The sequence below is a fragment of the Erinaceus europaeus genome, chromosome 14, assembly GCF_950295315.1.
Source record: "Erinaceus europaeus chromosome 14, mEriEur2.1, whole genome shotgun sequence".
Taxonomy (NCBI): domain Eukaryota; kingdom Metazoa; phylum Chordata; class Mammalia; order Eulipotyphla; family Erinaceidae; genus Erinaceus; species Erinaceus europaeus.
In genome coordinates, this window is record NC_080175.1 from 74,340,565 (window position 1) to 74,357,843 (window position 17,279).

A 17,279-nucleotide genomic window follows, 5' to 3' on the forward strand; every position below is an offset into this window, starting at 1 on the left:
TAGAAAAAGGCAAAAAAAAAAAAAAAAAGGGGGGGTTCAGAAGGGCATACACACAGAAGCAGGTGAAGGAAATTCATTACAGACCACACAGCTCACATGCAAGGGTGCCTGCTTTGCCAGATGTGAGAAGCAGGTTAAGGTTGGACCCCCAGTCTCACAAGGAGAAGCGTCAGTGCTGTGGTATCTTTCTCTCTGTCTCTGTCTCTATCTCTTTCTGTCTGATAAAGTTATCCCAGAGTGGTGAGGTCCTGGCAACTACCAAAAAGAAATTAAATAAATAAAATCTAGCAAACCAGATAGTCAAACTTTCAGAGGCAAAATATGAGTAAAATCATTTAAAAATGTATAGCTAATAGTGGAATATGAACAGACATGGGATAACAGAACATGATCCTTTCTTAGTATTACTTCTGCATAGTTCTGACTTTCAGAAAAAAAATCTGAACAATTTACAGACTTTGAAAAAAATCAGTCTATCACAAAAATATGAGAAATTATATCCATGTGTCAACAACTATAATGTAAATCATTAAGCACCCAGTAAAATGATAGAAAGCCAAAATCAGCAAGGATTAAAAAAAAACCCAATATATCACTCTCACACACAAAAAAAAGCCTGAATATAAGGGAAAAAACTGAATAGCATAACTATAATTAAGGGGAAAGAAGGAAAAAAATCTTCATGTATTCACAGTCTCAAAATATCTCCTCCATATTTACTAAATGTGAGAAGAAAAAATATGATTTTACATAGGAGAATCCTGGAAGGCAGCATCTTCATAACCTATGTCATTCCATAAAGAACTATTTTGATTACATATTATAATGCTAAACATACAAAAAAAGAACTTTTTTTTTCATTTTGGGGGTAGTTAATTGTTTATAGTATGATTGTTAACACATGGGTACAATTTTGCATCTCCTTGTGATAGATTTTTTGAAAAAAAAAAAAAAACTATCCTTTTATTTTTCCTACCAGAGCATCATTTAACACTGGCTTATGGTGGTGCTGGGGATTGAACCTGGGATGTCAAAGTCTCATGTACGAAAGTTTTTTGCATAACCACTATGCTATGCTACCCACTAAAATACAAATATTATCCTCTGATAGTAGGTTTGTCTCTCATAGGGATACAGATTATCAATCCCCAAACAATCCTATATGCATCCTGTGTTTAAATAACATGTATATGCAATGTGCTTGGTCAAGAATAAAAGTACAGGATTCTCACTGTCAAAGAAAGGAATTAAACATTATGAAAAAAATGAAGGTGGGGCCAGGTGGTGGTGCACCTGGTTGAGTGCACACGTTACAACACACAAGGACCTGGGTTCCAGCCCCCCGGTCCCCACCTGCAGTGGGAAAGCTTCACGAGTGGTGAAGCAGGGCTGCATGTGTCTCTCCATCTCTCTATCTCCCCCTTCCTCTCAATTTCTGGCTGTCTCCAATAAAAATAAAGATAATAATTTAAAAAAAAAAAAATGAAGGCCAGAGTGTGCACTGTACATGGTACTGAAATTGGAAATATTAGTTAGAACTTTTTCATTATATGCACACACACAGATAAATGTATGTGTAAACACACATACACACACGCACAAACTCTCTCTTATTAGCTCTGTCACTAAAAATACATTAAAACAATGACAGTCAGTTCCAAAGATCATACCTGCACTCAGATTTTGTTTTCTAAATATCGTTCTCCAATAAAAAGAACCTGGTTCACTAATGAAATAGTTGGCTTGGGAAAGTAAAATAAACTTTTTAATAAGTTTGTCTTGAGCTGGGAAGACAACATAACAGTTAAGCAAAGACTTTCATGCCTGAAGCATCAAAAGTCCCAGTTTCAATGCCCAGCACCACGATAAGCCGGAGCAGAGCAGTGTTCTGTTCTCTCTGTGTGTGTATCTTTCTCTCTGTAGCTCTCTCATTAGCAAATAAATTTTAAAAATGTTTAAAAAGTAGTTTGTTTTGCCACAAAGTTTAGGAATAACTTGTCAAAAAGGACACCAGTGCTAGTTTGAAGGGTCTCTCACTGATCAAATCTGGGACAACATAAACAACAAAATAATAAAAGTAGAAGATTTATCTCTGAAATAAAATAAAAATTCACAATCCATAATGAAGTCAACAACTGAATACATAAAAGAGGAAAAACTCTTCTCCCTTAAAGTAAAATTCTATATAAACAGCTAAGTAAACTGATGAAAAAAATAACAAAATTAATTTTGTTTGACTTTTTTTTCTTTCTTTCTTTTTTTTTTTTTTTTACCAGCGCTCTGCTCAGCTCTGGCTTGTGGTGGTGCAGGAGATTGAACCTGGAACTTCAGAGCCTCAAGCGTTAGAGTCTCTTTGCATAACTACTATGCTACTTATCCCCACCCCACTAATTTTAAACTAATTTTTAGGCTCGGTGTAAACAGCAATGGAGAAGGGAGGTGGGAATGGGAGAAACAGCTAGAGGGTCCTCTTGATAATGAAAAGAGTTTTGACGGAGGTACAATGAATCTGTACACCTATATGAGTGTGAAACTGTTCCTCTGAACTGTCAGAGTATTGTAAATCAAAAATAAATATTGTTTTCTTGAAAAAACTAAATCACAATAAAGTTCCAAGTAATAAATGATGGGGCTGGGTGCCTGCACTATGAATCCTCCACTCCTTAGGACCTTTATTTATTTTTTCTATTTTTATTAGATAAGACAGATAGAAACTGAGAGAGGAGATAAAAAGAGAAAGAAAGAGAGACACCAGCAGCATTGCTTCATCACTCGCTCCTGAAGCATCCCCCCCACCACAAGTGGGGAGCAGAAGCTAGATCCTGGGTCCTCACATATGGCAATGTGTGTTCTTCACCGAGTGCACTATCATCCAGCCCCCCAAAAAAACTCTTTAAAAAACTGCAAAGTAATAGGAAGTAGACAGCTGGTGAAATATAAATAGCCAGGAGCTTAGATGGTATTATTTCTGTTAATGCCAATTTCCTGATGTTAGTGATTGGATTATAGTTGTAAAAAAAATATTAACAATCAGGAAATCTGAAAAAGGAGTCTGCAGAAATATTTGTGCAATTTTTTAGCTGAAAGTTAGTCAAACTTAAAAAATAAATTAAATTAAACTTCCCCAAAACCACAAATAAATGGTATATAGCATGAGGGTTCCAGACCCCAAGTTTCAATTCACTATAAGACAACACAAGAATATTAAAGATTATTTCAGGTAATGGAAACAGTCCTTGCAGGCAATATTAATACCATTCAATTATCATCGCTATCTTATTCAGAAGACATAAATAAGTAAAAAAAAAAAAAGCATTTCTAAGACCAGGGATCAAGTAAAAGGACTACAATTTGAACATAATTCTAACTTCAAATTCCAGGGTCGCATATTCTTAATATCTTAGAAAGGGGAAAAAATTACTGTAGAATCATAATTCAAGAAAAACTTAAATTAAAAATAAATAAATTAGAGAGATAAGCAATAGCAAAAGAATCAGCCCACCTGTCCAGCATAGGGGTAGAAGGATTAAAAAAGAGAGAGAGAGAGAGAATATTATCAAAAATATAATATCAGAGAAAGTTCCCTAGATCTCAAGAGAAAAAGGAAAACAAATTAAAAAGATCTGAGGTGGTGACCAAGGCAAATGAACAAAGAACCAAACCTAGACTTATTTGCCATTGTGAAATTTCAGATACTACAGATTTAGAGAGAGAGAATCTAAAAGCTTCTGGGATACAAAAACCCCAAATTAAAGTGAGTTGCCCATAAGAGAGCAAGAATCAGAGTAAGAATTCTCTTTAGCAACAGTAAGGACAAAATACATACACACACACACACACACACACACACACACACACACACAGAGTCCATTAACACTCTGAAGAAAGTTATTTTCAACTTGAAACTGAACTCCTAAATATGAAGGCACATTGCAGACAATTTTAGATATGTCAGAGCTCAGAAAGAAATTATTTCTCATTTCTCCTTCACTTAATTTAAAAAATGTGTTGCAGTATACATTTATATCTTTCTTTCTTCAAGTAATATGAATATGTAATCCCACAAAACAAGATTAAAAAAAAGAAAATATGCATAGTTAGAAAATAGTAGCTCAAGCCAGAGAGTAATGGCCAGAAGTCCAAATTTGACAGTAGTGCAGCAAATCCAAAATTTTAGCAAGACAAGGTTGAGGGGGAGATTCCACACAATATAGTGTCACTGACTTTGAAAGCAAAAATAAGGATATGATAAATACACTATGTAAGAAGAAAAATGAAGAAAGGTAATGAAAAGCTCTAGAAAAACAAAATTCTACACAATGAAATCATGTTCCAAATGTAAAACAACTAATCCAAATCAACACAGGATATCAGTGGATTTCTTGAAGATACATGAAATGGATCAAAACCAATAAAAGGAAAGATTAAGAAACTAGCAAGATTTTGAATGATCACAGTCCTGTTTTTTATCTTAAGTTCAAAATTTCAGGAAAAACAAAATATGCATATAAAAATCTACATACAGAGTGAAGAAAAATGAACATGATTTCCAATATTCAAGAAAAACTTATCCATTTGAAGATTTATTTTGAATAGCATGGGGTCATTACATTAAGGAAGAAGAATTGTTAGTGAATAATATGTCCCTGAAGTCTCATAATAATACAAAACCTGATGTTAGTGCTCAGCAGCTAGAATCAAACTGAAAGCAGAGCATAGAAACTTAATGTGGTTACAGGATTTTTTGTTTTTTAACGTGATTCACCTGGACAGTATCAAAACAAAACTTTAGCCTTCTGGAGATGAGAGCTAGAAAGGAGAATGGAGAAAAAAAAAAAAAAGTAGGGGATGGGTGAGGAAGGGAGGATAGGTGGGTACTGTTTACATTATGAGATGGCTACTGTACAGTCACTATTCTAAGAAATATCCTTAAATGCCTAAAGAATTAAGATAGTTCTAGTGACAAAGACTATGAAGAGATCAAGTGAGAAAAAAGCTGTATTTGATTTATTAGATCAACAGTTAACTTTAGAAAATTAGCTGTGGGGCTCAGTCAAAAATTAGTAAAGTCATAGGCCCCTTGGAATATACCTAAAATAGACTTCCTAGCTCCTTCCAACATGAAGACCCCAAATTTCACTTCCTATACTCTTATTTTTAGGTTCCTGATTTTTAAACAAATTGTTATGCTTTATACCTTAATGCTTTTCAGCCACCAATTTGTAGATGCTACCATGACTTTCCTGGGCAGATGACCTCACCAATGTGTCCTGTAACCCCACCTCAACAGAGCCCTACCCCACTAGGAAAAGACAGAAATAGACTGAGGGTATGGATCAACCTGTCAATGCCCATGTCCAGTGGAGAAGCAATTACAGAAGGCAGACCTTCCACCTTCTGCTCCCCATAAAGATCTTTGGTCCATGATCCCAGAGGGATAAAGAATAGGGAAACTTCCAATGGAGGCGAGGGAATACAGAACTCTGGTGGTGGGAATTGTACCCCTCTTATACCACAATTCGTCAATCATTATTAAATCACTAATAAAAAATTATATAGAAAAAAGAAAAGACCATTTCATTAGAATATATGAGAACACAAGAGGCAGGTTGGAGAATTAATGAGAAATCAAGGCCTAAAGAGAACACTTAGGTCTTCAGAATGCTAAGGACAAGATAGAGGAATGCAAAGGTTGCTAACAAAAATTTTCAAGTAAAGGGAAGGCTGTAGTGGCTATTGAGTTATATGAGAAAAAAAATAGGAAGTCAGGCGGTAGCGCAGCGAGTTAAACACAGATAGCGCAAAGCACAAGGACCGGAGTAAGGATCTCAGTTCGAGCCCAGGCTCCCCACCTGCAGGGGAGTCGCTTCACAAGTAGTGAAGCAGATCTGCAAGTGTCTATCTTCCCCCCCTCCTCTCTCCATTTCTCTCTGTCTTATCCAACAATGACATCAATAACAACAATAATAACTACAATAAAATAAGGGCAACAAAAGGGAATAAATATTTAAAAAGAAAAACATGTCTTTAATTTGACCTTAGTGAAGAAACCATAAGATATGATGAAATTCAGACTACAGGGTAAGAAATAAGCCTTGTACAGAAGAAGGGATATTAATTCTTCTAAAACTGGGAGAAATGAGGTAGGACGGACTCAGATCGGGAGGCAGAAATTGGGTGAGCTACAGCTAGTGGCAGAATTATGAGAGTTTCTGTCTCCCACTAAAGTGTCTATTGACTGCTTTTATTTCATTGCAAGCTCAGCTGGAAAACAACCACAAGAACATTGAAGACATAAAAGGGAGCAGAGATTAGAATTATTGATCATGCTATTCAAACCTGGGTGATAAGGAAAAGATTCATGTGACACCACAGTACTGGAAGAAGCTCCACTGATCAGTGGAGCAGTGCTGTGGTGTCTCTTTCTGTGTCTTCTCTTTTACATTTATCTGAAATTAAAAAATTGAAAGAGTTACCTCAGGCTCAGAGCAACTGCATATGTGATAGACTCTAACACCACAAAGAGCATATATAATCATCTGACAATTTTTCAGTACTAAAAATTTGGGATAGTAATTGCATTCTCTGCATCACAAATTAATATCATTCTATTCAGCATAATAATTAAAGGATATATTTTTACTTTTTCTCCTTTTTACTCTTTCAGATGAGCCTAATTAATATGGAAGGTCATAACTTGGCTACCAAATATTATGAACATGAATCTTATGTCCACAATAGTTTTTTTTATTTACTTTGTGCAGCTAATTCTTTTTTCAAATAGACATGCAAATAAGCAGATAACTTTTAGTTGGCATTGCTTTAAACTGTGGAGACCATAGCAATTTTTATTTTCACCTTTTTAAAATTTCTGTTACTAATCTTCTATCCTAGAGGGGTCCTTCCTTTTGTAATTTGTGCTTTTGAGCTTTCCCTAAGTAGCCTACAGCCTGAAGATTTTAATAAAATGGAGATAGATTTTCTTTTATTCCTCCATGGTGTCACTGTAAATTAAGGTATAACTAAAACCACAATCTTGAGACGGAAGAATATTTATACTCTTTAAAGATAAAACAATAGCTGAGGGTATTTTGGCTTATAAAGTTCTAGGGATAGCGCTAAATCACAGTGGTGGCCAGATATAGGACTTATTTATTTATTTTTAATTTAATTATTGACAAGACTATGAGATAAGAGGGGTACAATTCATACAATTCCCACAACCAGAGTTTTGTATCCCATCCCCTTCATTGGAAGCTTCCCTACTCTTTATCCCTCTGGAAGTATGAACCCAGAATCTTTATGGGGAGCAGAAGGTGGAAAGTCTAGTTTCTGTAATTGTTTTCTCATTGGAAATGAGTGTTGACAGACTGATCCATACCCTCAGCCTGTTTCTATCTTTTCCTAGTTGGGTAAGGCTCTGAGGAGATGGGGTTTCAGTACACACTGGTGAAGTCATTAGCCCAGGGAAGTCAGGTTATTTATTTATTTTTTATTTTAACCAGAGTCTGTCTCAGCTCTGTCTTGTGGTGGAGATGGGGGTTGAACCTGGGATCTCAGAGCGTCAGGCATTAGGAGTCTTTTTTGCATAACCACTAGGCTACCTCCCCAGCCTATGGCCAGATATATATATATATATATATACAAGAGTTGCAGCTTAGGCAGCTGTAGTCTGGGAACACAAAGAGATCAGAGAATGCTGAAAGTGAGCTTAAAGGGAGTATTTATCAAGTACTTTCCATTGTGGGTCCTAGATTACTGGAACATGATCTAGTTACACTTTAGTATAACACTGCTCAAACCAGACTGAGGGCTGTTTACAATACCCTGGGCAACTTGAAACTTGGCAATTTCAACAACACCATCAACTGAGAGGGGAGGAAGTTTGAGTAAGGTAATCACAGTGATTTATTAATTCACAGGAACATGTTTTGAGCTTCAAAAATGGCTACCACCAACCCCTTCTATCTCCCTTACCACCAAAATAATGCATCTGAGGTCTGTGTATTTGTCTCCATTCAAAATTACAAAGCCGGTTTTCAGTGAAAATAAAACTTCATCTCCATCAACCACTTGATTCATGAGTCAGTAATCATTGGGTCCTGTGAAGTCTGGCTTCTTGATGATTCTGATTCCCTGGCCTTTGGCAGCCTGTAGAAGTCACCAACTGTTAGTGTGTCCTCCTTGCTGTAACCTCTGATGCATGTTTCAGCCTGTATTACTCGGCCTTCCTTCTACGCCACTGCATTCAACTTTCAGTTATGACACACTCTGATGACTACTCTCATCTACTTTCTCATGCATGCTCTCTTCTCTTGGCGATTTCTATCTTGTTGAAATCCAGGTTTCACTTTTAATGTCAGCTTTCATTAATATCAACTTCCAAGATTAGCTTTCCTTAGCTAATGAAATTGCTCTGTACATTTCTACACTGGCCACTTAGCCTTGATCCTCTGTAAAAGAATCTTATCCTTTTAAGAATAGATGAGAAATTGTACCCTTGGGCTAACAACAGGACTGTAAACCATTAACTTCCCAATTAAAAAAATAAATAAATAAAATTTAAAAGAATCACAAGTAACATAGGTTTTATTCAGATTTTTGCGTCTCAACTCTTAGAAAATGCTGTATATGTAACCAAGCCTTTCATTTTCCAATAGGTCCTACTTTCATTAATATTCACGTTATTCTTTTTTTTAAGATTATATTTTCAGGAAAAAGTGTAGACAGAGCACCACTTAGCTCTGGCATATTATAGTTCTCGGGACTGATCTAGAATCTCAGACTGGTACCTACCTACCTACCTCTACACTATCTTCTTAGCTCACTAATTTATTCTTTATTCTATCTTTACCCTAAGTTCTTGGCTATTTAAATGCCCTTTATTTCAAGTGGCCCTTCTCCAACAACACTTCCACTAAAAAAAAAAAAAATCTGATCACTGGGTATTTACCCAAATGTTCTTAACCCTTTCTTTTTAATTTTTATTTATTTATTGTTACATAGAGACAAAGAAAGATTGAGAGGGAGATAGACACCTACAGCCCTGCTTCACCACTTGTGAAGCTTTCCCCATGCAGGTGGTGACCAGAGGCTTGAATCTGGGTCCTTGCACACAGTAATGTGAGCATTTAACCAGGTGTGCCACTGTCTAGCCCCTCCTTAACCCTTTATTATTTTCTTAATTTCATTTATAAAAAGGAAAACACTGACAAAACCATAGGATAAGAGGGGTACAACTCCACACAATTCCCACTACCAGAACACTGTATCCCATTCTCCTCCCTTGATAGCTTTCCTAATTTTTTATTTATTCCCTTTTGTTGCCCTTGTTGTTTTATTGTTGTAGTTATTATTATTGATGATGTTATTGGATAGGACAGAGAGAAATGGAGAGAGGAGGGAAAGACAGAGGGGGAGAGAAAGACAGACACCTGTAGACCTGCTTCACCGCTTGTGAAGTGACTCCCCTGCAGGTGGGGAGCCAGAGGCTTGAACCGGGATCCTTAATACTGGTCCTTGCTCTTTGCACCACCTGTGCTTAACCCACTGTGCTACCGCCTGACTCCCAGCTTTCCTATTCTTTAACTTTCTGGGAGTATGGACCCAAGGTCATTGTGGGATGCAGAAGGTGAAAGATCTGGCTTCTGTAATTGCTTCCCCAATGAACATGGGCATTGACAGGTTGATCCATACTCCCAGCCTGTCTCTCTCTTTCCCTAGTGGAGCAAGGTGCTAGGGAATTGGAGCTCCAGGGCACATTGGTGGGGTTGTCTGTCCAGAGAAGTCTGGTTGGCATCATGCTAGCATCTGGAACCTGGTGGCTGAAAGGAGAGTTAACATATAAAGCCTAACAAATTGTTGACTAATCATGAACCTAAAGGCTGGAGTAATGTAGATGAAGAGTTGGGGGGATCTCCATTTTGTAGATAGATAGTAGGCTTATTTTAGTTACATTCCAAAGGGTCTGTGGCTATACTAGCTTTTTAACCCTTTCTTAATATTTCTAACTTGTACATTCATTGTGACACTGGGAATGCTGAAGTGAAATACATTTATTAGTGTTGCCAGTGGCAAAGTTCAGAGCCCAAGCACAACAATACAAAAGGAAAGAAAAACTAAACAAATGCTGACTCTGTTTCTTATCTCGCTTAAGCCTTATAACCCAGTGACGTTGCTCAAATTGAATTCTCTCTCCGTATAACCAGAAGCATCCATCACTGTCAACAGAGTCACAATGTGACAGGAGAAGAGAGACGGCAGGACATAGATGTATAATCCAGACACACATATTGAAAACTGGCATTGCCTAAAGAGTTTTCCTTCATGAAAATAAACAGATCTCTGTAAAGCATAATTTATATGTGCATATGGCGCATAAATGAGTTTGTTCTTAGCGGCTTTACACAGCTAAAAAGCAACTTTAGAAGCCAGCCTTGATGCTTCAAAGTGAGTCCTGGGCTACAAAATTTAAAATGGCACAAAAATAAATGAAAGGGGAAACTAGCAAGATTTGAGATAGATTGTTCCCATAAACTCCAATTGAAAGGGTAAAAAAACAAAGTACCGTGATGGGGAGAGGTATTCAATCAATGTGGTGAGGACTGGTCCCCAGAGGAGATGAGCTCAGGAGTTAAAGAAAAGGAAAGAAATGTATGACAGCACCTGAAAATGGCTTTATGAACCAAAGATGACTTGTGCCAAAATCTGAGAAAAGATCATTAATTCAGGTAGGGGAGTTAGCAAAGAGGTTATATAAAAACAACTTTCATGTCTGAGGCACCGAAGGTCCCAGATTCAACCACGAGCACCACCATAAACTCACTGGAGCTTAGCAGTGCTCTGGTTCAAACAATTAAGGAATGAACTAACAAATTCAAGTTTGCACCTGCGGGCAAAATAAACTCAAACATATATTGTCTTTTCCTAATTCCAAAGAAAATAATACGCCATCAAAATACTTCTGACAAACAGTAATACAACTGTCATTCTATAGGGTCAAAACAAAAGACTTATACCCAAGGTATATACACAATGGAATACTACTCAGTTATTAAGAATGATGAATTCACCTTCTTCACCTCATCTTGGATGGAGCTTAAAGGAATCATGTTAAGTGAGACAAGTCAGAAAGAGAAGGATGAATATGGGATGATGTCCCTCACAGACAGAAGTTGAGAAATAAGAAGGGAAAAATAAAGTAAAAGCTGGATCAAAGCAAAGGACTCTGGAGAGAGAGGGGGGCTTTCAAATTCTGGTGCATGATGGTAGAGGAAAACCTAGGTGGGGGGTGTGTGAAAGTGTTTTGCAGAAAACTGAGAAATTTTAGGAGCCGGGTGGGAGCACACCTGTTTGAGCACACATGTTACAATGAGCAAGGACCCAGGTTCAAGCCCCCAGTCCCCACCTGCTGGGGGAAAGTTTTGCAAGTAGTGAAGCAATGCTGCAGGTATCTCTCTGTCTCTCCCTCTCTATCACCCTCTTCCCTCTAGATTTCTGGTTGTCATTATCCAATAAAGAAAATTTTTTAAAATTTAAAGAAAATTGAGAAATTTTACACATTAGCACAGATGATTTGCCCACAGATGTGTTGATACAAATGTATTTATTGTAAACCATTAATTCCCCCAACTAAAAAAAAAAAAAGACTTTAAGTTGCAAATAAGTGAGGAAAATTATCTTTCTACTATACTATGTTATTATTACAAATATGCATGCAAAGACTGAATAGTTGGGACAGGGGAATAGGATAATAGTTATGCAAAAATACTTTCATGCCTGAGTGATCAAAGCCCCAAGTTTAATACCTCTAGCATCACTTTAAGTCAGAGCTGGAAAAAGAATAGTTAAATCAGTGATTGCCCCCAGAAGGCACACTTTCATGCAATAGGTTTGGTCCTCAATCCTATATTGGGTTTCTCTTCTCTTAAAAAAAAAAGGGGAGTCGGGCTGTAGCGCAGCGGGTTAAGCGCAGGTGGCGCAAAGCACAAGGACCGGCATAAGTATCCCAGTTCGAACCCTGGCTCCCCACCTGCAGGGGAGTTGCTTCACAGGCGGTGAAGCAGGTCTGCAGGTGTCTATCTTTCTCTCCTCCTCTCTGTCTTCCCCTCCTCTCTCCATTTCTCTCTGTCCTATCCAACAACGACAACAACAATAAAACAACAAGGGCAATAAATAAATAAAATAAATATAAAAAAAGGTAAATTAGGTTACTTTATACAAACTGCAATCTAGGATAAAAAGAAATAATTGGACATTTCTGACAGGTGTACTATACTCTCTCTTTATAGCCAAAATTAAATTTTTCATTTGCTGTTAGGTAATAATATAAAGGGTAAAATGCCCTTTCTACTAGCATTTCATGTTGTCTATGGAGGTAAAAGTTTGGACTCTTAGAAATAAGTATCAGTTCACACTAAGCATTTAAAAGATATCAGAGTACCTTTTTATGAAGGATAAGTTTTAATAATCCATGTCATTTATGCTCACTACAGAAATATACATGTGATTTCTTTAGCAGTGACTATAAATAATATTAAAAAAAGGCTAGAGTCAATAGGAAACGTGTAAGATTCAAAGATAATAATGCCTACAAGTAATGCAAATTTTGTTAGCTGAGAGGGAATATTTATACGACTAATTCTTCTAAACAATTTTGACACTGGATTGAGCATGGTACATCATGTTTCAAACACTTGTCGGAGTGAGGTCCTATTCTACAAAAAGTGACACTTTACATTAAAGTAGGAATGCTAGATTTTAGCTAGACAAACTAATATTTAGTCATCCACTAATTAATTCACTAACACAGATAACTGACTGTTTCAAACACAGTCAGCCATACCAGAAAAGACAACCTGGAAATGGACAGGGTCCATATTTTTCTTCTTACCTGATAATGAGCCTGGGCTTGCTGAGCTGAGTTCAAGGTGACATTGCAGAGTTTGCAGTACAGGGGCTTACATAGCTCCTCCAGGGCAGAGTCTTGCTCCCCTCCTTTAGATAAATCTTCTTCTCCTGCCAGCGGCAAGGAAGACTCCTGCCCAAAAGGCTTCTGTGGTGGAAGCTGCAAGGTTCCTACAGGCCTGGCGGCTACTGACATAGGAAAAGAGGATGAGGGCCGCTTAGGCGGAGGAAGCCCAGAGTGTTGCAAGAGGATCATTGGGTAGGGCAGCCTTGTGCATAATCCAATGGGCAAGAAGAAATCAGGTCTTCAGATCTGAATCAACAGCAAAAATACATATTTTCATTTAAAAATGTGACTTCAGCAAGACAACCTGCAAAGGATCATGCAGATTTCCTGGCCCTTTCTCCAACCCCAACTTCTTCTTTTTTTTTTTTTTTTGCCTTATCCAACAGATTTATAAGTCTCACACTGACACACTGTGCTCTCCCATGGAGAGCAGCTTAATAGATTGGGCTATATTTTGTTAGGCTTGGATCCAAATGCAATCTTTCTGGTTCATGAACCACTGCATCTATGTCTAATTAAATCTGGAAGTCACATGGTTGAAATGGACATCAAAGGTCACCTCACCCAGACCCCTGTCCTCCGGCATGCCTCCATTAAACACTCTTGATTATAATCATTTCTGGACAAATGTTAGGACTCTAAGTAACTGTCTTTCTCCCATCCTAACTGGTTTTCCCACCCAAGTTTTATCAACAAACCATGCAATTGAGGGTCCTTTCTTAGAAGCCCTAAAGCAGCCCAGAACTAGCTAAAATATTAAGGAACTCAAGGAATAAGTCAAAGTTACCAAGTGTTAAAATAAAGGCTTCTTTCTGGTCAACTATTCAGATTTAGAGAGTTGGGCCAATGAATTCTCACACCAGAGATTGCAGATAGACTCTCCATTCAGAAGAGATGTGCTCAGTTTGGAATATGTGTGATCTGTTTTGTTTCGCTTTCATTTTTTTTTTTAATTAAATTAGCTGTCAATGTTTAGAAACCCAAGGCTCATGGTTTCTCTTGATGAAAGGATGAACCGGCAAAATTTGGCCCAATGTCCTACATGAGCAACAACTGGACAGTGCTGAAAAGTACTGCCCCTCACAGTCAAGCCTGTTTTCTCAAGGTCACCAGTCCCTCGGCACTCTGCTGCGTGTGTGTTGTTTGCCTGTTCCCCATCTGCTCTTCACTTTAGTGCTCTGCCTCATACAGCTTTTATGAGTCCCTTATATTGTCAGACTACTATTTCTCCCTTTAAATTACCTATTATATCAAGTAATGCTGAATGGGGTGACATATCTCTCTATCATACACCCCACTACTAAGTCCAGTTCCTCCATCTTTTGGCTATTTCCTTTCCCTTTCTAATGAAATAATTAATGGTGTCTATAATGCTTCCCTCAGGATAAACCTAGTATGTTCTGTCTTCAATCTTCATCCTGATTTCTCCTGTCTCTCACTCAGATAGCATCATCTAGCCCAGAATTAGATGAGCCACTGTACACTTTGAGTTCCCAAGATCCTAATTAACCCAAATTCAAATCCTTATTTCAAAACCCATTACTCCCTCCACTCTGTAAGTACCATTAAAGTTTCTTTTGAGTTGGCAATAGAATGTGGCTATTTTCAGCTGGTGAAATTTTCCATCTTCAGTAGAAATATGTACATTTTATAATGATGATAATAGATTGACTAAAGTTAACCAATAAACTTTAGAAAAGTCATTTTCACTACATTTAATAAGCACACATCATGGAAAATACAATCAAGTCAGCCATAGCATCTAACAATACTTCATCAATCCTAACATCATTTGAGAAAAAGCAAATATTATTTTACTATTAAACAGAAAGACTGTTTTGTACCAAGACTATCTGTAATTCTGGAAGATAAAAAGAAACAATGTAAAGCCTAATACATTTTTAAAAATCTGGTTCTCTAAATCATATTATTCCTCTCAATTAAATCAAGCAAAGACATCAAAAAAGTACAGAGGTCAGAATACTTTAAAACAAAACTAGAGACTTTTTGTTTGAAAATATCTAATTATAATTACTCAGAATGTTAAAAAGACTATACACCGTACAGAGAATTACTGATGCTGCCACATACTCACTGCCAGCTCAGAAGACAAATGGTGGAGAAGAGTGACAAAACATCTGGATAAAAGAAACCCCGCAGCAAACAGAATATCAAATGTCGCCAATTGGCTAGACATGCCTGGACATGCTTAATGAACTTGCACTTCCACTTGAGGAAATATCAGTACGCATCTCATCTAGTGTTGCCCACAGGTTTCCTTCAAATTAAAGGTCCTTCACAAAGCTTTCACATAGGTAATAAAAAGAAAAACTCTTACCAAGGGCAGACTTACCCATCATCCTAATTTGGTTTTGTAATTTTTAAAGAATAGCTAGAGGTCTCTCAGTCAGTTTTTGTTAGATTTAACAACCAAAAAAAAAAGCCAACTCCCCAAAAGCATCTACACATTACAATCATTTCAGGTATCACTATGCCTGGAAACAAAAATTAACATAAAAATCTACCTAAAGGGGATAAAACCAATCCCTCTACATGATGATATCGAGGAATGTGACAGCGACCCAAAGTCTAAGGGACTCAGGCTAGCTCAAGTACAGCATCTGACTAACTTAATGGCTGACATAAATAAAACAGTCCTCACTAAGTTCTTAGGAATCATTCAATTTGATGCTTGATGTATCACAAATAAAAGAATTGTGAAGGGTTAGTGTTCTGGTCTAGAAGAGGGTGAAAGGACAAAAAAAAAAAAATCAAAGCTTCAAAAAAAAGATGTACCCTGTTGAAAAGGAAAACAGAGGCTCATTGCATACATACTTCGTCTTGACTGAACTGAGGCCTACTCTTCACTTGCTCTGTGTAAAAAAGGCAATCACTGGCTACTTTAGAGAAAGCTAGAGATGAAAAATAACAGTGTCCAGAAACAGGTGAGTGGCACCTGAAGCAAAGGAGGGGTTGCAGAATCCTGGAAAGGGGACCGGGGGAGGGGGGCAGAAAGATAGTCAGCAATCATTGTTCAGAGGTCATGCAAACGCAGTGAGAAGGAGTAAAGAAAGAAAAAGAGGGTATAACAGCAATCTACACCTGCGAGATATTTCAGAGAAGAGAGGAATCTGAAGAAGCAGAAAAGGCCTGGGTGAGCTGGCGAATGTTGGGTGTCTAGTCCTGATGGCCTCTCTGGATGGCACACCACCACCACTACCCCCTTGAGTCTTGCCCCCAGACATCGTTGGCCCCAGCGACGTGCATGCACCTGCACCCCGGGAGGATGCACCTGCATCCCGGGAGGGAGGATGCCACCACTGAAGATGGACCCCTGGCTCCCACGGACAGGGGCCCCCCGGCGCCTGCGCGCCCACACTCGCCACGAAGTGCACGTGAAATATTTGCAAACACCACGACAAAGGGCTCTTTTGCTGGGGGTGTCAAGCAGGTGGAGGGTCGGGGACAGCTGGGGGGCTGGAGAAGGCAGATTTTCCCCCACCACCACCCAGGTGCGGGCGACCAGACGCCCCCGGCTGCGCGATCGCTCACCGCACTCACCGCAGGCTGCACGCCGCCCCGCCTGCCTCGGCCGCGGCCACTCTCTCCGCTAACTGGGCCAAGCCCCCAGCTCTCTCCGCAGCTGAAGGCTGACTGTCAAAAGTCAACCAGAGCCGCCTCGCCGGGAAACAGCTGCAGGAAGTGACTGCGGAACCCGGAGGCGGCGGAGGAGGAGGAGACTGGGACTGCCGGCCTGGCGTGGCCACTGCGCGTGCGCGCGGCGGAACTGGCCCCTGGAGGGGGCGCGCGGGTCCCGGGCCCCAGCTGTCAGCTCAGGGCTGGTTGCCTGCTGTGGGGGGTGGGGGGCGAGGATAGCGAGACGCAGACCCAGATCCCAGGAGGGTGCACCCCCGCTGATCCCAGCACGCAGAGTCTTAGAGATAGCCATGACGCAAGTTGGTCCAGAAGGGGAATCCTGGACAGAGCTTTCCCAACATTCATCTCCTGTCCTCATTGAGAAACCAACCTTGTTCATTCCAGTCTTGCCCTCACCTGGCTGGTTGCTGACTAAAACGACTGAAAAGAGCTGCCAAAATAATCCAGTCTTTTTTGCTTTGCTTTGTTATTAATAACATGTTAATAAGTTGTAAAATGACAGAGTATAGTTGCACACCACACCCACCACCAGAGTTCCGTAGTATCCCCACTCTCCTACCTTTCAAAGGTAATCACCATAATTCTCACAAGTCTTACAGTTTGTTTGCTCCTGGTTTTTTGTTTTGGTTTTTTTTGGGGGGTTTGTTTG

At 38.9% G+C, this 17,279-nt stretch overlaps 1 protein-coding gene across 2 annotated transcripts in view; it reads right to left on the bottom strand.

Annotated features, from left to right (window-relative positions):
• Positions 1 to 16,686, bottom strand: part of ZMAT3 (zinc finger matrin-type 3) — a 45,562-nt gene extending 28,876 nt beyond the window's left edge. Inside the window, exons 1-2 of one of the 2 annotated variants that reach the window (XM_007518082.3) lie at positions 16,535 to 16,686; positions 12,893 to 13,219 (exon numbers count right to left, since the gene is read on the bottom strand). In XM_007518082.3, the coding sequence (XP_007518144.1) occupies positions 12,893 to 13,162 (270 nt within the window). In that variant the 5' untranslated portion in view covers positions 13,163 to 13,219; positions 16,535 to 16,686. Of the gene's footprint in view, positions 1 to 7,977; positions 8,152 to 12,892; positions 13,220 to 16,534 lie in introns of those variants that run through there. The other variant, XM_016185951.2, reaches the window with a different exon arrangement.
• Positions 16,687 to 17,279: the final 593 nt, after the last annotated feature.